This window comes from Astyanax mexicanus, chromosome 24 (genome assembly GCF_023375975.1).
Source record: "Astyanax mexicanus isolate ESR-SI-001 chromosome 24, AstMex3_surface, whole genome shotgun sequence".
In the NCBI taxonomy this organism is placed as follows: Eukaryota; Metazoa; Chordata; class Actinopteri; order Characiformes; family Acestrorhamphidae; genus Astyanax; species Astyanax mexicanus.
Window position 1 is genome coordinate 34,092,297 of NC_064431.1, and position 13,620 is coordinate 34,105,916.

General features: G+C 35.2%; 2 protein-coding genes and 1 long non-coding RNA gene across 3 annotated transcripts in view; 2 read left to right on the plus strand and 1 right to left on the minus strand.

Moving 5' to 3' along the window:
* The window catches only part of foxj3 (forkhead box J3), a 155,435-nt gene extending 153,404 nt beyond the window's left edge, over positions 1–2,031 (minus strand). The window contains exon 1 of the mRNA XM_022682452.2: positions 1,794–2,031. The gene's annotated coding sequence lies outside the window, so the exon portion shown is untranslated. The remainder of the gene's footprint in view (positions 1–1,793) is intronic.
* The window catches only part of LOC125787508 (uncharacterized), an 87,028-nt gene extending 73,530 nt beyond the window's left edge, over positions 1–13,498 (plus strand). Inside the window, exon 2 of the long non-coding RNA XR_007429403.1 lies at positions 11,725–13,498. This is a non-coding gene — a long non-coding RNA (uncharacterized LOC125787508). The remainder of the gene's footprint in view (positions 1–11,724) is intronic.
* ppcs (phosphopantothenoylcysteine synthetase) lies at positions 6,169–13,498 on the plus strand. Its single transcript, XM_022682451.2, has 4 exons — positions 6,169–6,290; positions 7,501–8,063; positions 9,556–9,659; positions 11,022–13,498. Exons 2-4 carry the CDS (start codon positions 7,514–7,516, stop codon positions 11,337–11,339), a joined length of 972 nt encoding a protein of 323 aa, XP_022538172.2. The 5' UTR covers positions 6,169–6,290; positions 7,501–7,513; the 3' UTR covers positions 11,340–13,498.
* Positions 13,499–13,620: the final 122 nt, after the last annotated feature.

A 13,620-nucleotide genomic window follows, 5' to 3' on the forward strand; every position in this document is an offset into this window, starting at 1 on the left:
CCCCCATTAAACGGCAAAACATAAAAACAACCGAAGATATAATAAACCAACATTCATTTTTATTCAATGCAAATACATATAGCAACAAGATAGATCGCCATAGCCCAAAACACTGCACATTAGCTATAAACCCATTAGACATTAGATTTAAAATATTATTATATTAGAGATTATTTTCTTATCACAAATTACACAGTGAAAGTGGTGATAAGAGTTATTTACTCCAAAAGTGAAGCACCAACCAACCTCCAATCACCACACACACACACACACTGTGGTGTGTTTGTCATTGCTGCTGTCAAAAGCAGCAGAACTCAAAAAGCAAAAGTCAAGCAAATATCTAAAATATAATAATGCAGATATAAGTCTATATGGCAGTTAACTGCCTGGGTTGTCAGCCGCTGGAGGTTAGTTGTGTAGTTATGAATTCTGCAGAGTGTTTTTCTTGCTTTCAGAAGTTCTGAATAACGCAGATATATGACTATTCCTCAGTCAGCTGTTTGGTTTAAAGTTTTTAAACTAGTCAGTGCAGTAGATAAGTTGCAGACAGAAGCCAGAGATTAGTTATCCATGTAGCTAGCTTAGAAATTAATTATTGTTAGCTAACCAAGCTAGTGTTTAAAATGTTTTCTTTCTTTCTGTCTAAAGTAAATACCGTACTAGCTAAAGTTCTGAACAATGCATTTATATATATATATATATATATATATATATATATATATATATATATATATGTATATATATACATATATATGTATATATATACATATATATATATGTATATATATACATATATATATGTATATATATACATATATATATATATATATATATATGTCAGTCAGTTGCCTGAGTTAAAGTTTTTAAGTTGCATACATCTGCTGGAGGTTAGTTGAGTAGGTTAACTATGTAGTTCTGCTATTAATTCTGCTTGGTTATTTTTATTGCTTTCTAACTAAAAGTAGTGTAAATATTAGCTGGTTCAAGTTCTGAATAATGCAGATATATCTGTCAATATGTCATGCAGCTGTTTGGATTGATTAAACTCTCCCCTCAGAAGTCCAGTTAGTTTAGTTATTTGGAACATTGCTAACTACCATGTCTTAAGTTATTCTTAACTAATGTTATTTTTTATTATTATTAACTAATTAGCTTGTTAGCTAAGCTAAGCTAACTACGTTATTTCCAAAATAGCTGAGGACATGGCCTTAACCTCTCAGCTGCAGCCCTATCTGTCTATCTATCCAGGTTATTCCGCTTAACTGGGATGTTTGCACAGAAATGTTCTCAAAATAAACAAATAAAAATCATGTTTTAAGGCTCTGCCTGTGTTATAAGTGTATAAATCCTGAGTTAGCGGGAGTTAGAGAGAGATCTGAGGCGGGACGTGGCTGTCTGTCTCTGCGCTCAGCCGCTCCAGCAGCTCTCGCCAGGCTAGGCTAAGCTAGCCTATGCTAAGCTAATAAGATATCCGCACGGCATTTCTCTGACAGCTGGCTATTTTCAGCCCAACTTCCACACAACTGCTGCCCGCCTTTCTAACGCCCCTCTCCGCCCCCCGAGTCCGAATAGTCCGCCGGCACAGCTTGAGTTCACTGCCGGCTTCAATCCCTTCAGTCAGGGTTAAAAGCAAAGTCAACCTCCCGCCTGACCTCCACCACCTTCCGAACCAGCGGGACAACTTCCCCGCCCACGCCGCCAAACTCGCCCCTTTCTCCGGCCTCACTCTCAACTTCGCTCCGCGGCGTTAGCTTAGCCGCGCTAGCCCCACCGCAGCTCCCGCTCTCACTTACCCGGGTTTTCTCCCTTCAGCAGCGGCTGCCCTGTCTGCACAGCGGCGCGGCCCGGCTCTCTGCCGCTCCCTCCACGTCCTTTTCGGCGAAATATGTTAAAAACAAGCTCCCCGGCCGCTCTCGTTCCAGAGGTGCCCGTGCTGCTGTGCGCGTGTCGTGCGGTGGAGACTCCGCCGTCCCTCAGCGCCGGTGTGTCCGCAGCTCCGCTGCGCCTCTCCGCCTCCAGATCGCCTTCAGCGATGCCCGATTCAGAAGAGAGTCGGTTCTTTAGAACAGCGTATCGCTAGAGTCGGTTCACCTCAGTGTGAAGTAGAGCAAAGTTCAAATTAAATCAAATTATAATAATCATAAATTATAATAATAATAATTAAAAAATCTAACAGGTTTATTATCATATTAACATTAACCCTCTGATGTGCAGCATGGGTTAAAATCCTTTTTTTTTAAAGGCTAAGTTTTTTTCTATATCTGATCTGCAATAAATTAATAACTGAATCATTCAATATCAATATTCAAAGTATTCCTCAATAAACTTGTTTTTAAACATCATCCATTCGCATTTTATTTTTCCTAATATATATTGTATGTGTGATACCTTGCTAACATTGTCTTTTCATATACACATATTCCTTTACATACAAATCCGTATACATCTTTTCCTGAAGTGTTATTTGTTTTAATTGTTTGTATGTTTTGTTTGTCAGACCCCAGGAAGAACAACAGCTGTTGCTAAAGCAGCTAATGGGGATCCAAATAAATAAATAAATAAACATCTGTAAGGTCTAAAGTTAACAATATAGGTGTATGAAAGGTGGGTGGAAGACCTAAAAACACAAAAAACATAGTCATTTTTAGGGAAAAAAACACATTATATAACCTACAAAATAGATATATAGACTACAAACATACATATAACTATACATCACACTATACATGTATGTTTACAAGGCTTTACTACTGTATATAACCTATACTGTATATAACACATTGCAGATAATCACTGATAGTTATGTACATATTTATATTATATTCTATTGGATTATTATATTATTATATTGTAGGACATAAACTAACTCAGAAATAAGTCACAGGAGAATAAAATAAAATTTAGGCTGCAGGCTTCCAAGCCAGGATGAATATATTTATATATATATAAAAAAAAAAAAGAATATGAAATATAATGTAGTGGGAACTTGTATTTCCCCCCTCACTTCTAATTCAGCATATTCTGAACTTAATATATAATATATAAGTTACAAATCCAAAATTTAAATGCTTAAAAGTGTTTAAATGCAATTTAGAGCAATTTAAATGTGTATATGATAAAAATATTTATAATCAAAATAGTGATTCATCAAAATGTTCATTAGTATCATTATAAGTAAGTATTATTTAATAATAATTGTAAATGTAAATAACAAGTAATAATATTAAGGGTTTTTGTATATTAAGGGATTTTGTATATAAGGGTATAGTATTTCTAATACATTTTATGATACAATAAAAGTCTTTATGAATCCTTATAGGAGAGTTTGTGAGAGCAAAGTTATTACTCCAGTTATTACTCTAACTATTGTTGTTATGTTATTTATAATAAACAGAAGAATTGCTTAAGTCTTATAGAATTTTAAAAGGCAATATCTTATCACATCAATAATAACTGCTCTGAATTTGTTTTTATGTTTTCTGTTTTTCTGCTTACTATAAGAGACAGAGATCCGATTCATTGACTCAAATAGTCAATCTAGAGAACCGAAGAAAAGACTCGGTTCCTGAATCGAACTCCCCATCACTTTACAGACAACGTACATCCGGGCACTCGCGTTTGTTCCCTCCGCGTTGGGACTACTTCCAGGCTTCACCCGAAAAGAAGACTGGTTCAGTTAGTGGTATCACGCCGCGCTTCAGGCGCAGACAGGCGGGTTAAATAGGTCCTGGATCAGATTACTGACCCCCTGCTGATCACAGACCCCCACAAATACCATAATCACCACCTTAACCAGCCTGCAGTACAGTACAGAGCGCTTACTGAGGAGGTGAAGGGGAATCCCGTCAGTGTCAGGCAGTGCAGAACTAACCCAGACGGACAGACAGACAGACAGATAGGGGTTCTGATAAACCCTGTAAACCAAGTGACAGTACTGCAGAACACAGGAACAGTACAGTACAGAACACTGGAACAGTCCAGAACAGAACAGTACAAAACAATACACAACTAACTGTGACAGACAGGGGTTCTGATAAACCATATAAACCAAGTGACAGTACTGCAGAACACTGGAACAGTACAGTACAGTACAGTATAGTACAGTACAGAACACCAGAACAGTACAGAACAGTACAGAACAGTACATAATTAACCCAGACAGACAGACAGGGGTTCATAAACCCAGTCACAGTACTGCAGAATACAAGAACAGTACAGTACAGAACAGTACTAAACACAGGAGCAATACAGAACAATACAGAACAATACAGAACAATACAGAACAGTACAGAACAATAAAGAACACAGGAACAGGAACAGTACAGTAAAGTGCAGAACAGTACAGAACTAACTTAGACAGACAGGCAGAAAGACAGGGGTTCTGATAAACCCCATAAACCCAGTCACAGTATTGCAGAATACATGAAAATCACAGTACAGTAGAGAACACTTGAACAGTACAGAACACAGGACTTGTACAGTATAGTTCAGAACACAGGAACAGCTCAGAACCGTAGAGAACACTGGAACAGTACAAATCAAAACAGAGCAATGGAATAGTACAGAACATAGGATCAGTACAGAACAGTACAGAACAGTCAGACAGAGAGAGAACAGTCAGAACCGGAGTATGGGCTGGATGGGCTCAGGGTCTGAAATTGACTCAGAGTCAGTTAGCATTTAACTGTTGTTTAAAGGTCGTGACCCTAAACCAGCACTGTTAGAACCGAACAGTGGAGTCATTCTGTGAAATTAGTACAGAGTAATGAAGGATAAATACAAATACTTCAAACCAAATGGCCATTTTTTTAAAGTTTGACCTCCCATTACTCCATATATATATATATATATATATATATATATATATATATATATATATATATATATATATATATATATATATATATATTAAAGCTATACAGAAACACATGCTGAATTATTTAGTAAATAAATCAATCAACCTTTATTTTCACTTGGGATTACTGACCCTTATTTGCAATGTTGCAGAGCATTAACATTTAATAAGAAATTAGAAATAATAAGGAATAGAATAGTAAAAATATGAATAAAATATATATGTAAAAAGAAAAAAAACAGAAAATAGATATAGTATAAAACAAATCAACACAAAAAGTAAACAATTTATAAAATTTAAAATAAAGAAAAAGATAATGATAGTAAAAGTAAAGTAAAATAATAAGAATGATAAGAAATTATAAAATGAATAACAATGAACCAAGAACATAAGAATCAAAATATATAACATTAGAATAAGCTGTGAAGCTCCAGCTCATCCCAATTAAATCACCATCTCAGTTCATCAGGTTTAGATAAGGGGATTAATGTGGAGGAATAACACTTTTACACTCTTTACTACAGAATTATATATGTGTCCCGCAATCGTTTTCATCTCTTTAATATTAATCCATAATGTAGAAAATACATTAATTAAAGAAATAATAATTTCAATAATTTTAATGAATAAAAACACTGAATAAAAAGATGTGTCCAAACTTTTGACTGATGCTGTTGATCAAATAAAAAGTTGCAACATTGAAACTTTGAAAGTCTTCTGACGTCAAATTACAGATTCCCGAGCCAACAGCGCCCCCTAATGTTTGTGAAAAGTAGTGAAAATAACATTTTGCAGTGTTTCCATGCAATAAATCCATAACCTCTAAAAAAACACACTTCAGCATTTAAAAAATCATAATTAGTGTTTATTTACTTAATTTAACTGTACATTACAAAGCACATTCACGTATATATTTCTATTTATGTTGTTGTTTATTAATTAACGTCTCAAAGTTTTATGTTGAGTTTTATTTATTTATTCATTTTATTTATATTATTTAACACGTACTGAAAATAATACAGTTAACCCTGTACATTTAAAATATTAAGAAAAAGAATGAATAAATACAATATATATATTTTTTTATAATAGTAAAGTATTACATTCATTAAAACAAACGTACTGTATTAATGGTCATTATACTATTACTATTATAAATTCATTGATTATAAAAATATAAATATATTTTATAGTTAAGATTTTGTATAAGTTTGTTTTTATCAACACATAAAACGCTTTTATTAATTCTTCTGAACTTTCTGAACTTTTATTTTGAAGGCGTGTTCCTGAACTCACGCATGCGCACTGGATAAAGACATTGTGTATTCCGGGTGACCCCAGTGCAGTAAAGTTTATCTGGATTTTCTGTTTTATTTCATTATTTTATTATTTTATCTCTAATCTGCGCTGCTCTGCTGCATCAGCACCGCATACAGTAAGAGTACTGAGTGTGTTTTATCTGTACTGTGGGTTTATATGGTTATTTACTTTATTTATTTCTTATTTCAGCTTTAAAAAAGGTAAATTAAATTAATTTGGGATTGATTCAAATGTGAGATTAAAATAGGATAATGGAGAGTGTATAATTAGCGTATTTTTACATATAAAAGCGTGAACAGAGTGAAGATTTATTTCTATCAGAAATCTGTAAAAACTATTTTCTATAACAGTGATTTACATATGTTATTTTTTTCCTTATAGTTAAATGAAATATAAGGAGGCTATTTTATGTTTACACTGTGTTTAATATAAAAGCTGCATGCACGTTTTGAGGGGGCTGCTTACTAGTTATTAAAAATAAACAAGGAAATAAACTAAATAACATTTTTTTACATTTTTAGTTTAGTTAAATGCAAAGAAAATAAACTGAAAATGAAAAACTCATTTTAAAAATTTAATATCAAACCACCTTCAGACAGCCTGTACATGTTTTACTTAATCTTATTTATTCTTTACTTTTATTTTTATTTTTGTTCTTCTTTTAGTTTTTTTTTTTCATTTTTATTTTATTTTATTTATTTCCTTATATTATTATTATTATTTATTTTTAATAGTTTTGTATTTATTGCTTTTTTAATTATTTTGATTTTCTTTTATTATTATTACTATATTTTTAATTATTATTAGTGCTCTTATTTTTTTTGTTAACTTATTTATTTGTATTTTTATTGTATTATGTTAATGGTAGTTTTAGCTAATTTTAATAGATTTGTGTTATTAATCTTATCTTCTTTTGATACTATTATAATTTTATTATATACTTTTTAGAATTATTATTATTAGTTTTTATTCTAATTCTATTTTTATATTTTAGTTAGTGTTATTTTAAAGTTATTAAATTTAGCTATTATTTTCTTTGTCATGTCAATCTTTCTGTTTCTGTAAATACTCGGCTACAATGCGAATGAGGGTTTCCCTCAATGTGCATCCGAGTCAAAATAAAGGTTGATTGATAGATTGATTGAAATATGTGAGATTATTAAATATTGATTACAGTAATTAAGGAAAGCAGAAGAAGTTTCATACTGAAAAAATACTTTTAACTTTTAACTATTTTTCCTAGATCTTCTTACTTTAAAACGGGTGAAACTGACCCAGAATAAAACAGGTTATTGTAACCGTTATTGTATATTCCCTCCCCCCAGGATCCTGCTCATCATGGCTCAGTCCAGTCCGGTTCCGGCTGCATCAGACGGGGGTCTGTGTGAGGAGTTCGCGGTTCCCTCTCAGGTGGAGGAGGTGCGGAGGCTGATGGCGGAGTTTGCGGAGCGGCACGACGCCGGCGGCCGCAGGGTGGTGCTGATCACCTCCGGCGGAACCAAGGTTCCCTTGGAGTCCAGAACCGTCCGGTTCCTCGACAACTTCAGCAGCGGCCGCAGGGGGGCGTCCTCCGCTGAGTACTTCCTGGACTCGGGGTACGCTGTCATCTACCTGCACCGGCACCGCTCCCTGTACCCCTACACCCGCCTCTACACCGGGGTCAACCTGCTGGACAGCCTGAGGCTGGAGCCGGGCGGGGGCGAGGGCGAGGGCGAGGGCGGGTCCGGCCGGGTTCTGGTGGATCAGGCGGAGCTACAGAACGTGGCCGCGGTGCTGAAGCGGTACCAGGCGGTGAAGACGGCAGGGTTACTCTTACCTGTGGAGTTCAACACCTTATCAGAGTATCTTCATCTCCTCAAAGCTGCAGCTCAGGCTCTCAATTCTATAGGTGAATTCACCTTCACAGACTTATAGTGCTTTTACTTTTTATCGTAGTTACAGGTAGAGGTGTAACGGTACAGAAAAATGACGGTTCAGTTCACACCTCATTATAAACCCCACGGTTCAGTACGTATTCAGTATGTTTTTGGTACGGTTGGTGGAAAAAATAAAGAGGCTGGTTATTCTGTATCCTTTATTAACTTCATAATAAAAATTAATCTTTATTATAATCATGTTTTAAATGCAGAAACCAGGATTCTCTCCTACTGTCATCATGAGAGGATCCATCTTTTAGATCTTGTTAAAACAAACAAACAATGATCAACAAAAACAGCAGCATTACTTTAACTGATTAAACTACTAATATTTTTTTTCTAAACATATTGAGAAATAGAGAGAGACAGGCAGACAGAGAGAGTAAGACAGAGAGCGAGAGTGAAAAAGAGAGAGACAGACAGACAGAGAGAGTAAGACAGAGAGCGAGAGTGAAAAAGAGAGAGACAGACAGACAGAGAGAGTAAGACAGAGAGCGAGAGTGAGAGAGAGACAGAGACAGACAGAGAGAGAAAGGAAGAGAGAGAGAAAGACAGAGTGAGAAAGGGAGAGAGACAGACAGACAGACAGAGAAAGAGTGAGAGTGAGAGAGACAGAGAGAAAAAGACAGTGAGAAAGAGAGAGAGACAGAGTGCGAGAGTGAGAGAGAGACAGACAGACAGAGAGAGAAAGGCAGAGAGAGAAAGGAAGAGAGAGAGAAAGACAGAGTGAGAAAGGGAGAGAGACAGACAGAGGAAGAAAGAAAGAGAGAGATATAGAGAGATGCTGTACCGTGTATTCTGCGTACGTTTACGTGAACTGAACTGTAACCCGTACCGTGACAGTTAGCAAAGAATACACATACCGTTACACCCCTACTTACAAGATAATACGAGTACATATAAAAATCAGTTTTTAAATGAAGTTAAATTTTACTATAACACATTATGACCCAAACTGAAGAAACTCAACAACAGATGAGAAAACAAGTTATTGATCATCTATCAGTCTGGAAAAGGATATAAAATCATTTCTAAAGCTTTGGGACTCCAGAGAACCACAGTGATTCACTATTATTCACTAATGGAGAAAAGAACATGGAACACTGGTGAACCTTCCCAGGAGTGACCGGCCGACCAAAATTACTCCAAAAGGGCATGAAGAACTCATCCAGGAGGTCAGAAAAGAACAAAGAATTGAAGCATTTTAAGAACTTCAGGTCTCACTTGCCTTATTCCAAATTCGTCTTATGTCATGTGTATTTACACACTCTCACCAGAGATCAAATCCCCAAATTCCTAAATCTCAAAAACGTACCGACTGTTGCTTTAGTTAAGCTTTTTTAATGAGCTGGGGGAGAATGGGAGGAGAAAATCAAGCAAATCTAGAAACTCTAGAACCACACACACGTCTTTAAGTGCACTGATACAGTATCTAACACTAAGGTATATGTTTATGTATTTCAGGCTCCAACGCCATGTTTTATTTGGCTGCAGCAGTTTCTGATTTCTACATCCCAGCGTCCGAAATGCCGGAACACAAAATCCAGTCCTCGAACGGCCCCCTGCAGGTAAACAGTGCAGAAATACCAGCTCACGTGATCAATTTTTAATATAAATATATGTAATATCGGCCCAATTCAATCAGATGTTTTATTAGAGAACTATGAAACTATGAAATGAGCTGTTAAACAAGCAGTAATGCATGATTGTGATTATGAGAGGGATAATGTGATTTATTGGCACTGGTGATTTTTTTTTTGTTTATCACCATTCCAGAGGGTAAAATAGTAAAACATCAGCGTTTATTAACAATAGTTAAGTAAAGGAACAGTTCATAATGTCCCAATGATCTTTGTAAGGATTACAAACAACTGCCAAAACATTAGGTAATGTTACAGACTATAATATTCCCTGGGCAAACTGTTCAAAAATAATAACTTATATAAACTTTCATGCAATTTCAAATGTTTTGCATTCGCTCGTTTTGTATTCACATTATCTGTTATACCTTAAATGGTGCAGTCTGATTGGCTGATCTAACTTTGTGTCTCAAACCACACGATGGATGGATGGAGAAAGCAGTGAAAACACTGTTACATCTTTTGTCGTCATTTCTCATTTTCTGTAAATAAATGCTCTAAATGAGAATATTTTTATTTGTAATTTGGGAGAAATGTTGTTTGTAGTTTATAGAATAAAACAACAATGGTCATTTTACTCAAACATAAACCTATAAATAGCAAAATCAGAGAAACAGGTCATTTTTAATCTTTTATTTTATCCTAGAGCTGTATATATACAATCTACATTTTTCTAAATAATTTATCGATCCTGGTAACTTTTATCTTCCTTTTAAATAGCATCACAATCCCACACTTCCTTCTTAGTGCAGATATACAGCTTTGGAAGAAAATAAGAGAGCACTTAAAAATGATGAGTTTCTTTGATTTTACCAAATTAAAAACCTCTGGAATATAATCAAGAGGAAGATGGATGATCACAAACCATCAAACCACCAAACTGAACTGCTTGAATTTTTACACCAGGAGTAAAGCAGCATAAAGTTATCCAAAAGCAGTGTGTAAGACTGGTGGAGGAGAACATGATGCCAAGATGCATGAAATTAAAACTGTGATTAAAAACCAACCAGGATTATTCCACCAAATATTGATTATTTCTGAACTCTTAAAACTTTATGAATATGAACTTGTTTTCTTTGCATTATTTGAGGTCTGAAAGTTCTGCATCTTTTTTGTTATTTCAGTCATTTCTCATTTTCTGTAAATAAATGCTCTAAATGAGAATATTTTTATTTGTAATTTGGGAGAAATGTTGTCTGTAGTTTATAGAATAAAACAACAATGTTCATTTTACTCAAACATAAACCTATAAATAGCAAAATCAGAGATGTTTTTTTTGTGTATGAACAGATAAGCATGAAGATGGTCCCCAAGATGCTGAAGCCCCTGGTGAAGGACTGGGCTCCACAAGCTTTTGTCATTTCGTTTAAGCTGGAAACGGATCCGTCCATCCTCCTGGAGCGCGCCCGGCGAGCTCTGGACATCTATAATCACCAGGTCGTGGTGGCCAACGTCCTGGACACGCTGCGCGGATACGTCGTCATCGTGACCAAAACCACCCAGCATGAGCTGACCCTCACCGACGACGACGTTCAGAAAGGGATCGAGATCGAGGAGAAGATCGTCAGCAACCTGTCTGCTGCTCACACTGAGTTCATGAACCGATGATTCGATTTAATCATACGATCATAATCATATGAAGCATACAGTACCGGTGAAAAGTTTAGACACACCTTAAATTCAGTGTTCATCAACTTTAAATGTTATGAAATCATTGAGTAAACAAAAAAAACAAACCAGAATATGTTTTATATCGTTTAGATGATCAGTTTTGAACATCTCTGCTGGATTTTCTCAGTCAGTTTTATGAGGTAGAGTCTCCTGGAATTCAGGCTTTCAGTTAACAGCTGTGCTGAACTCATCAAGAGTTAATTACTTGAATTTCTTGTCTCTTAATGTAAAGTTTGAGAGCATCAGTTAAAGTAAAGTAGTGAAGAGGTAGAGTTACAGGTATACAGTGAATAGTGAATATTTGAGTAATGTTCGAATCCAGATTATGAAAAGCAAGAAAAAATGTTAAAACGATGGAACTGGCACTCATCAGGACCGCCCCAGGAAAGGAGGAGCGAGAGTTTCCTCTGTTGTACATGATAAGTTAGTCAGATAAGAGCACCTAAAAGCTTCTTCACAGAGTATTTTTTGGTTTGTTTAACACTGTTTTTAAGTCACTACATGATTCCTTATGTGTTCCTTCATAATCTGATAGATCACTTTACTATTCTCTATATTTACTATGTAGGAAAAACATTTAACTGGTACTGTATTGTTTTGTTCTTTATATATTTGGGTGTAAATCATTTTTCCATTTTTCTGCATGTAGTCAGTCAGGAAAGAGCATCATGTTTTTGATGTTTAGAGAACTGTAGAGTACTGTTTTCTACAGGAGCTACAGTGCTTATGTACCTGAGAGTAATCTGAGTAATAGAAGACGATGATTAGCATGGTGGTGGTGTATGAGGTGATTTTTCTTTTATTTAATCGACATTGTCAATTATATTGACTAATCGTTGCAGCCTTATTTTAGAGTAGGGGTGAAATCCTCCAAAGAATCGGGACAGTCCTTTAGTGTTAAAGCAGTGAAGTGCTAAAGTTCAGCAACCTAACTGCTGCTGATTAACTAGCTAATATTAGGGCTTTATTGTATTATTGTCTTCAGAAAGGGGGTAGGTGCTGCAGCGATTAATTATAATTATTCTGCACTACTTTATTTCTCTTTTGTGTCAGTCTGAAATTAGCTTTTATTTTATTTCAATTTGATTTAAACACTTGTTATGAAGAAAAAGACCATTAAGCATTAAAACTACGCATTAAACTATGGGAATATAGTGGTTATCATTATTTTAACAAGAAAAATACAAATATTTGTGTTTTGTTTTTCTTATTTCTTTCGTTTTTATTAGTGATTCTCTTTGAGCCCTCTGTTTGGAGTGTTCCTCTAAAAAAATCTCAGAGGGGTAAAGTTCAGTGGTAGAGCCAAGGGGTGAAATAGGATTGGGTCTTTATCTACAAGGTGGAGCAGCTGGGTACCAGCACAACACACACAAACACCTCGTACACCACCACCATGCTAATCACTGCAATTTGTTTGAATATCACTAATCAATAACATTCAATAATACTCTTTAAATTATAGATTACTTATCAACATCACCTATTGAACTTTAGACACCAAACTGCGTAATTCTTAGCATACAGGATAAATAGTGTATATTTAATTATGGTATATAAAGGTACAGGTCTGAGGGATGTGAGGCAGTAGTGTAAATCAATCAAACATTCCCAAGCATGTCATGTGTATCTTCTCTGGCCTGCAAGTTTTACGTGTGTATATATATCTGTGATTGTATGGCTCTAAATAGTTGCAAATGTTTAATTTTTGAGTTGAAATAATTCTCTAATACTTTATTATGAAGGGTTTAGTTCATACTTAACTGTGACAGAAGTGCAAAACTCATTTTATTATTATTATTATTATTATTATTATTATAAACTCATTAGCTAAGCTCCCTCATCTGCTGACTGTCTGCCATAGACAGTAGGTATAGATCCCTCCCTCAGAAGAGGTCTGCTGGCTAGTCATGCTGTGTACTGTTTCAGGTTCTCAACCAGGATTAATTGATTATTCATTGAGTATTTCTGCCATGCTACTCATATTACTACAAAACTATAGAAACAGCTGAACATAGGACCGAAATGGCCACAAGTCATTTAAATGTAAACTGTTATAAGATTTAGTGAATAAATATGTAATCTGTTGTTTTTGGGCACTTTTGGTGATGGATCTGAGTGTTCACTAATCTCTGCAGCCCTAAAATGAATTTAAATCAACTTTAGCAGGACTGAATCAAGTCGTATCAAGTGCACTTTTGTTCTGTTAATCCTGAAACTG

What these genes read in the sequence shown, in the direction of transcription:
- ppcs (XM_022682451.2), top strand. Translation starts at nt 7,514, where the DNA reads ATGGCTCAGTCCAGTCCGGTTCCGGCTGCATCAGACGGGGGTCTGTGT. An exon ending in TCAGGCTCTCAATTCTATAG is followed by an intron (nt 8,064 to 9,555) that starts GTGAATTCACCT and finishes TATGTATTTCAG; the next exon opens with GCTCCAACGCCATGTTTTAT. An exon ending in CCTCGAACGGCCCCCTGCAG is followed by an intron (nt 9,660 to 11,021) that starts GTAAACAGTGCA and finishes GTGTATGAACAG; the next exon opens with ATAAGCATGAAGATGGTCCC.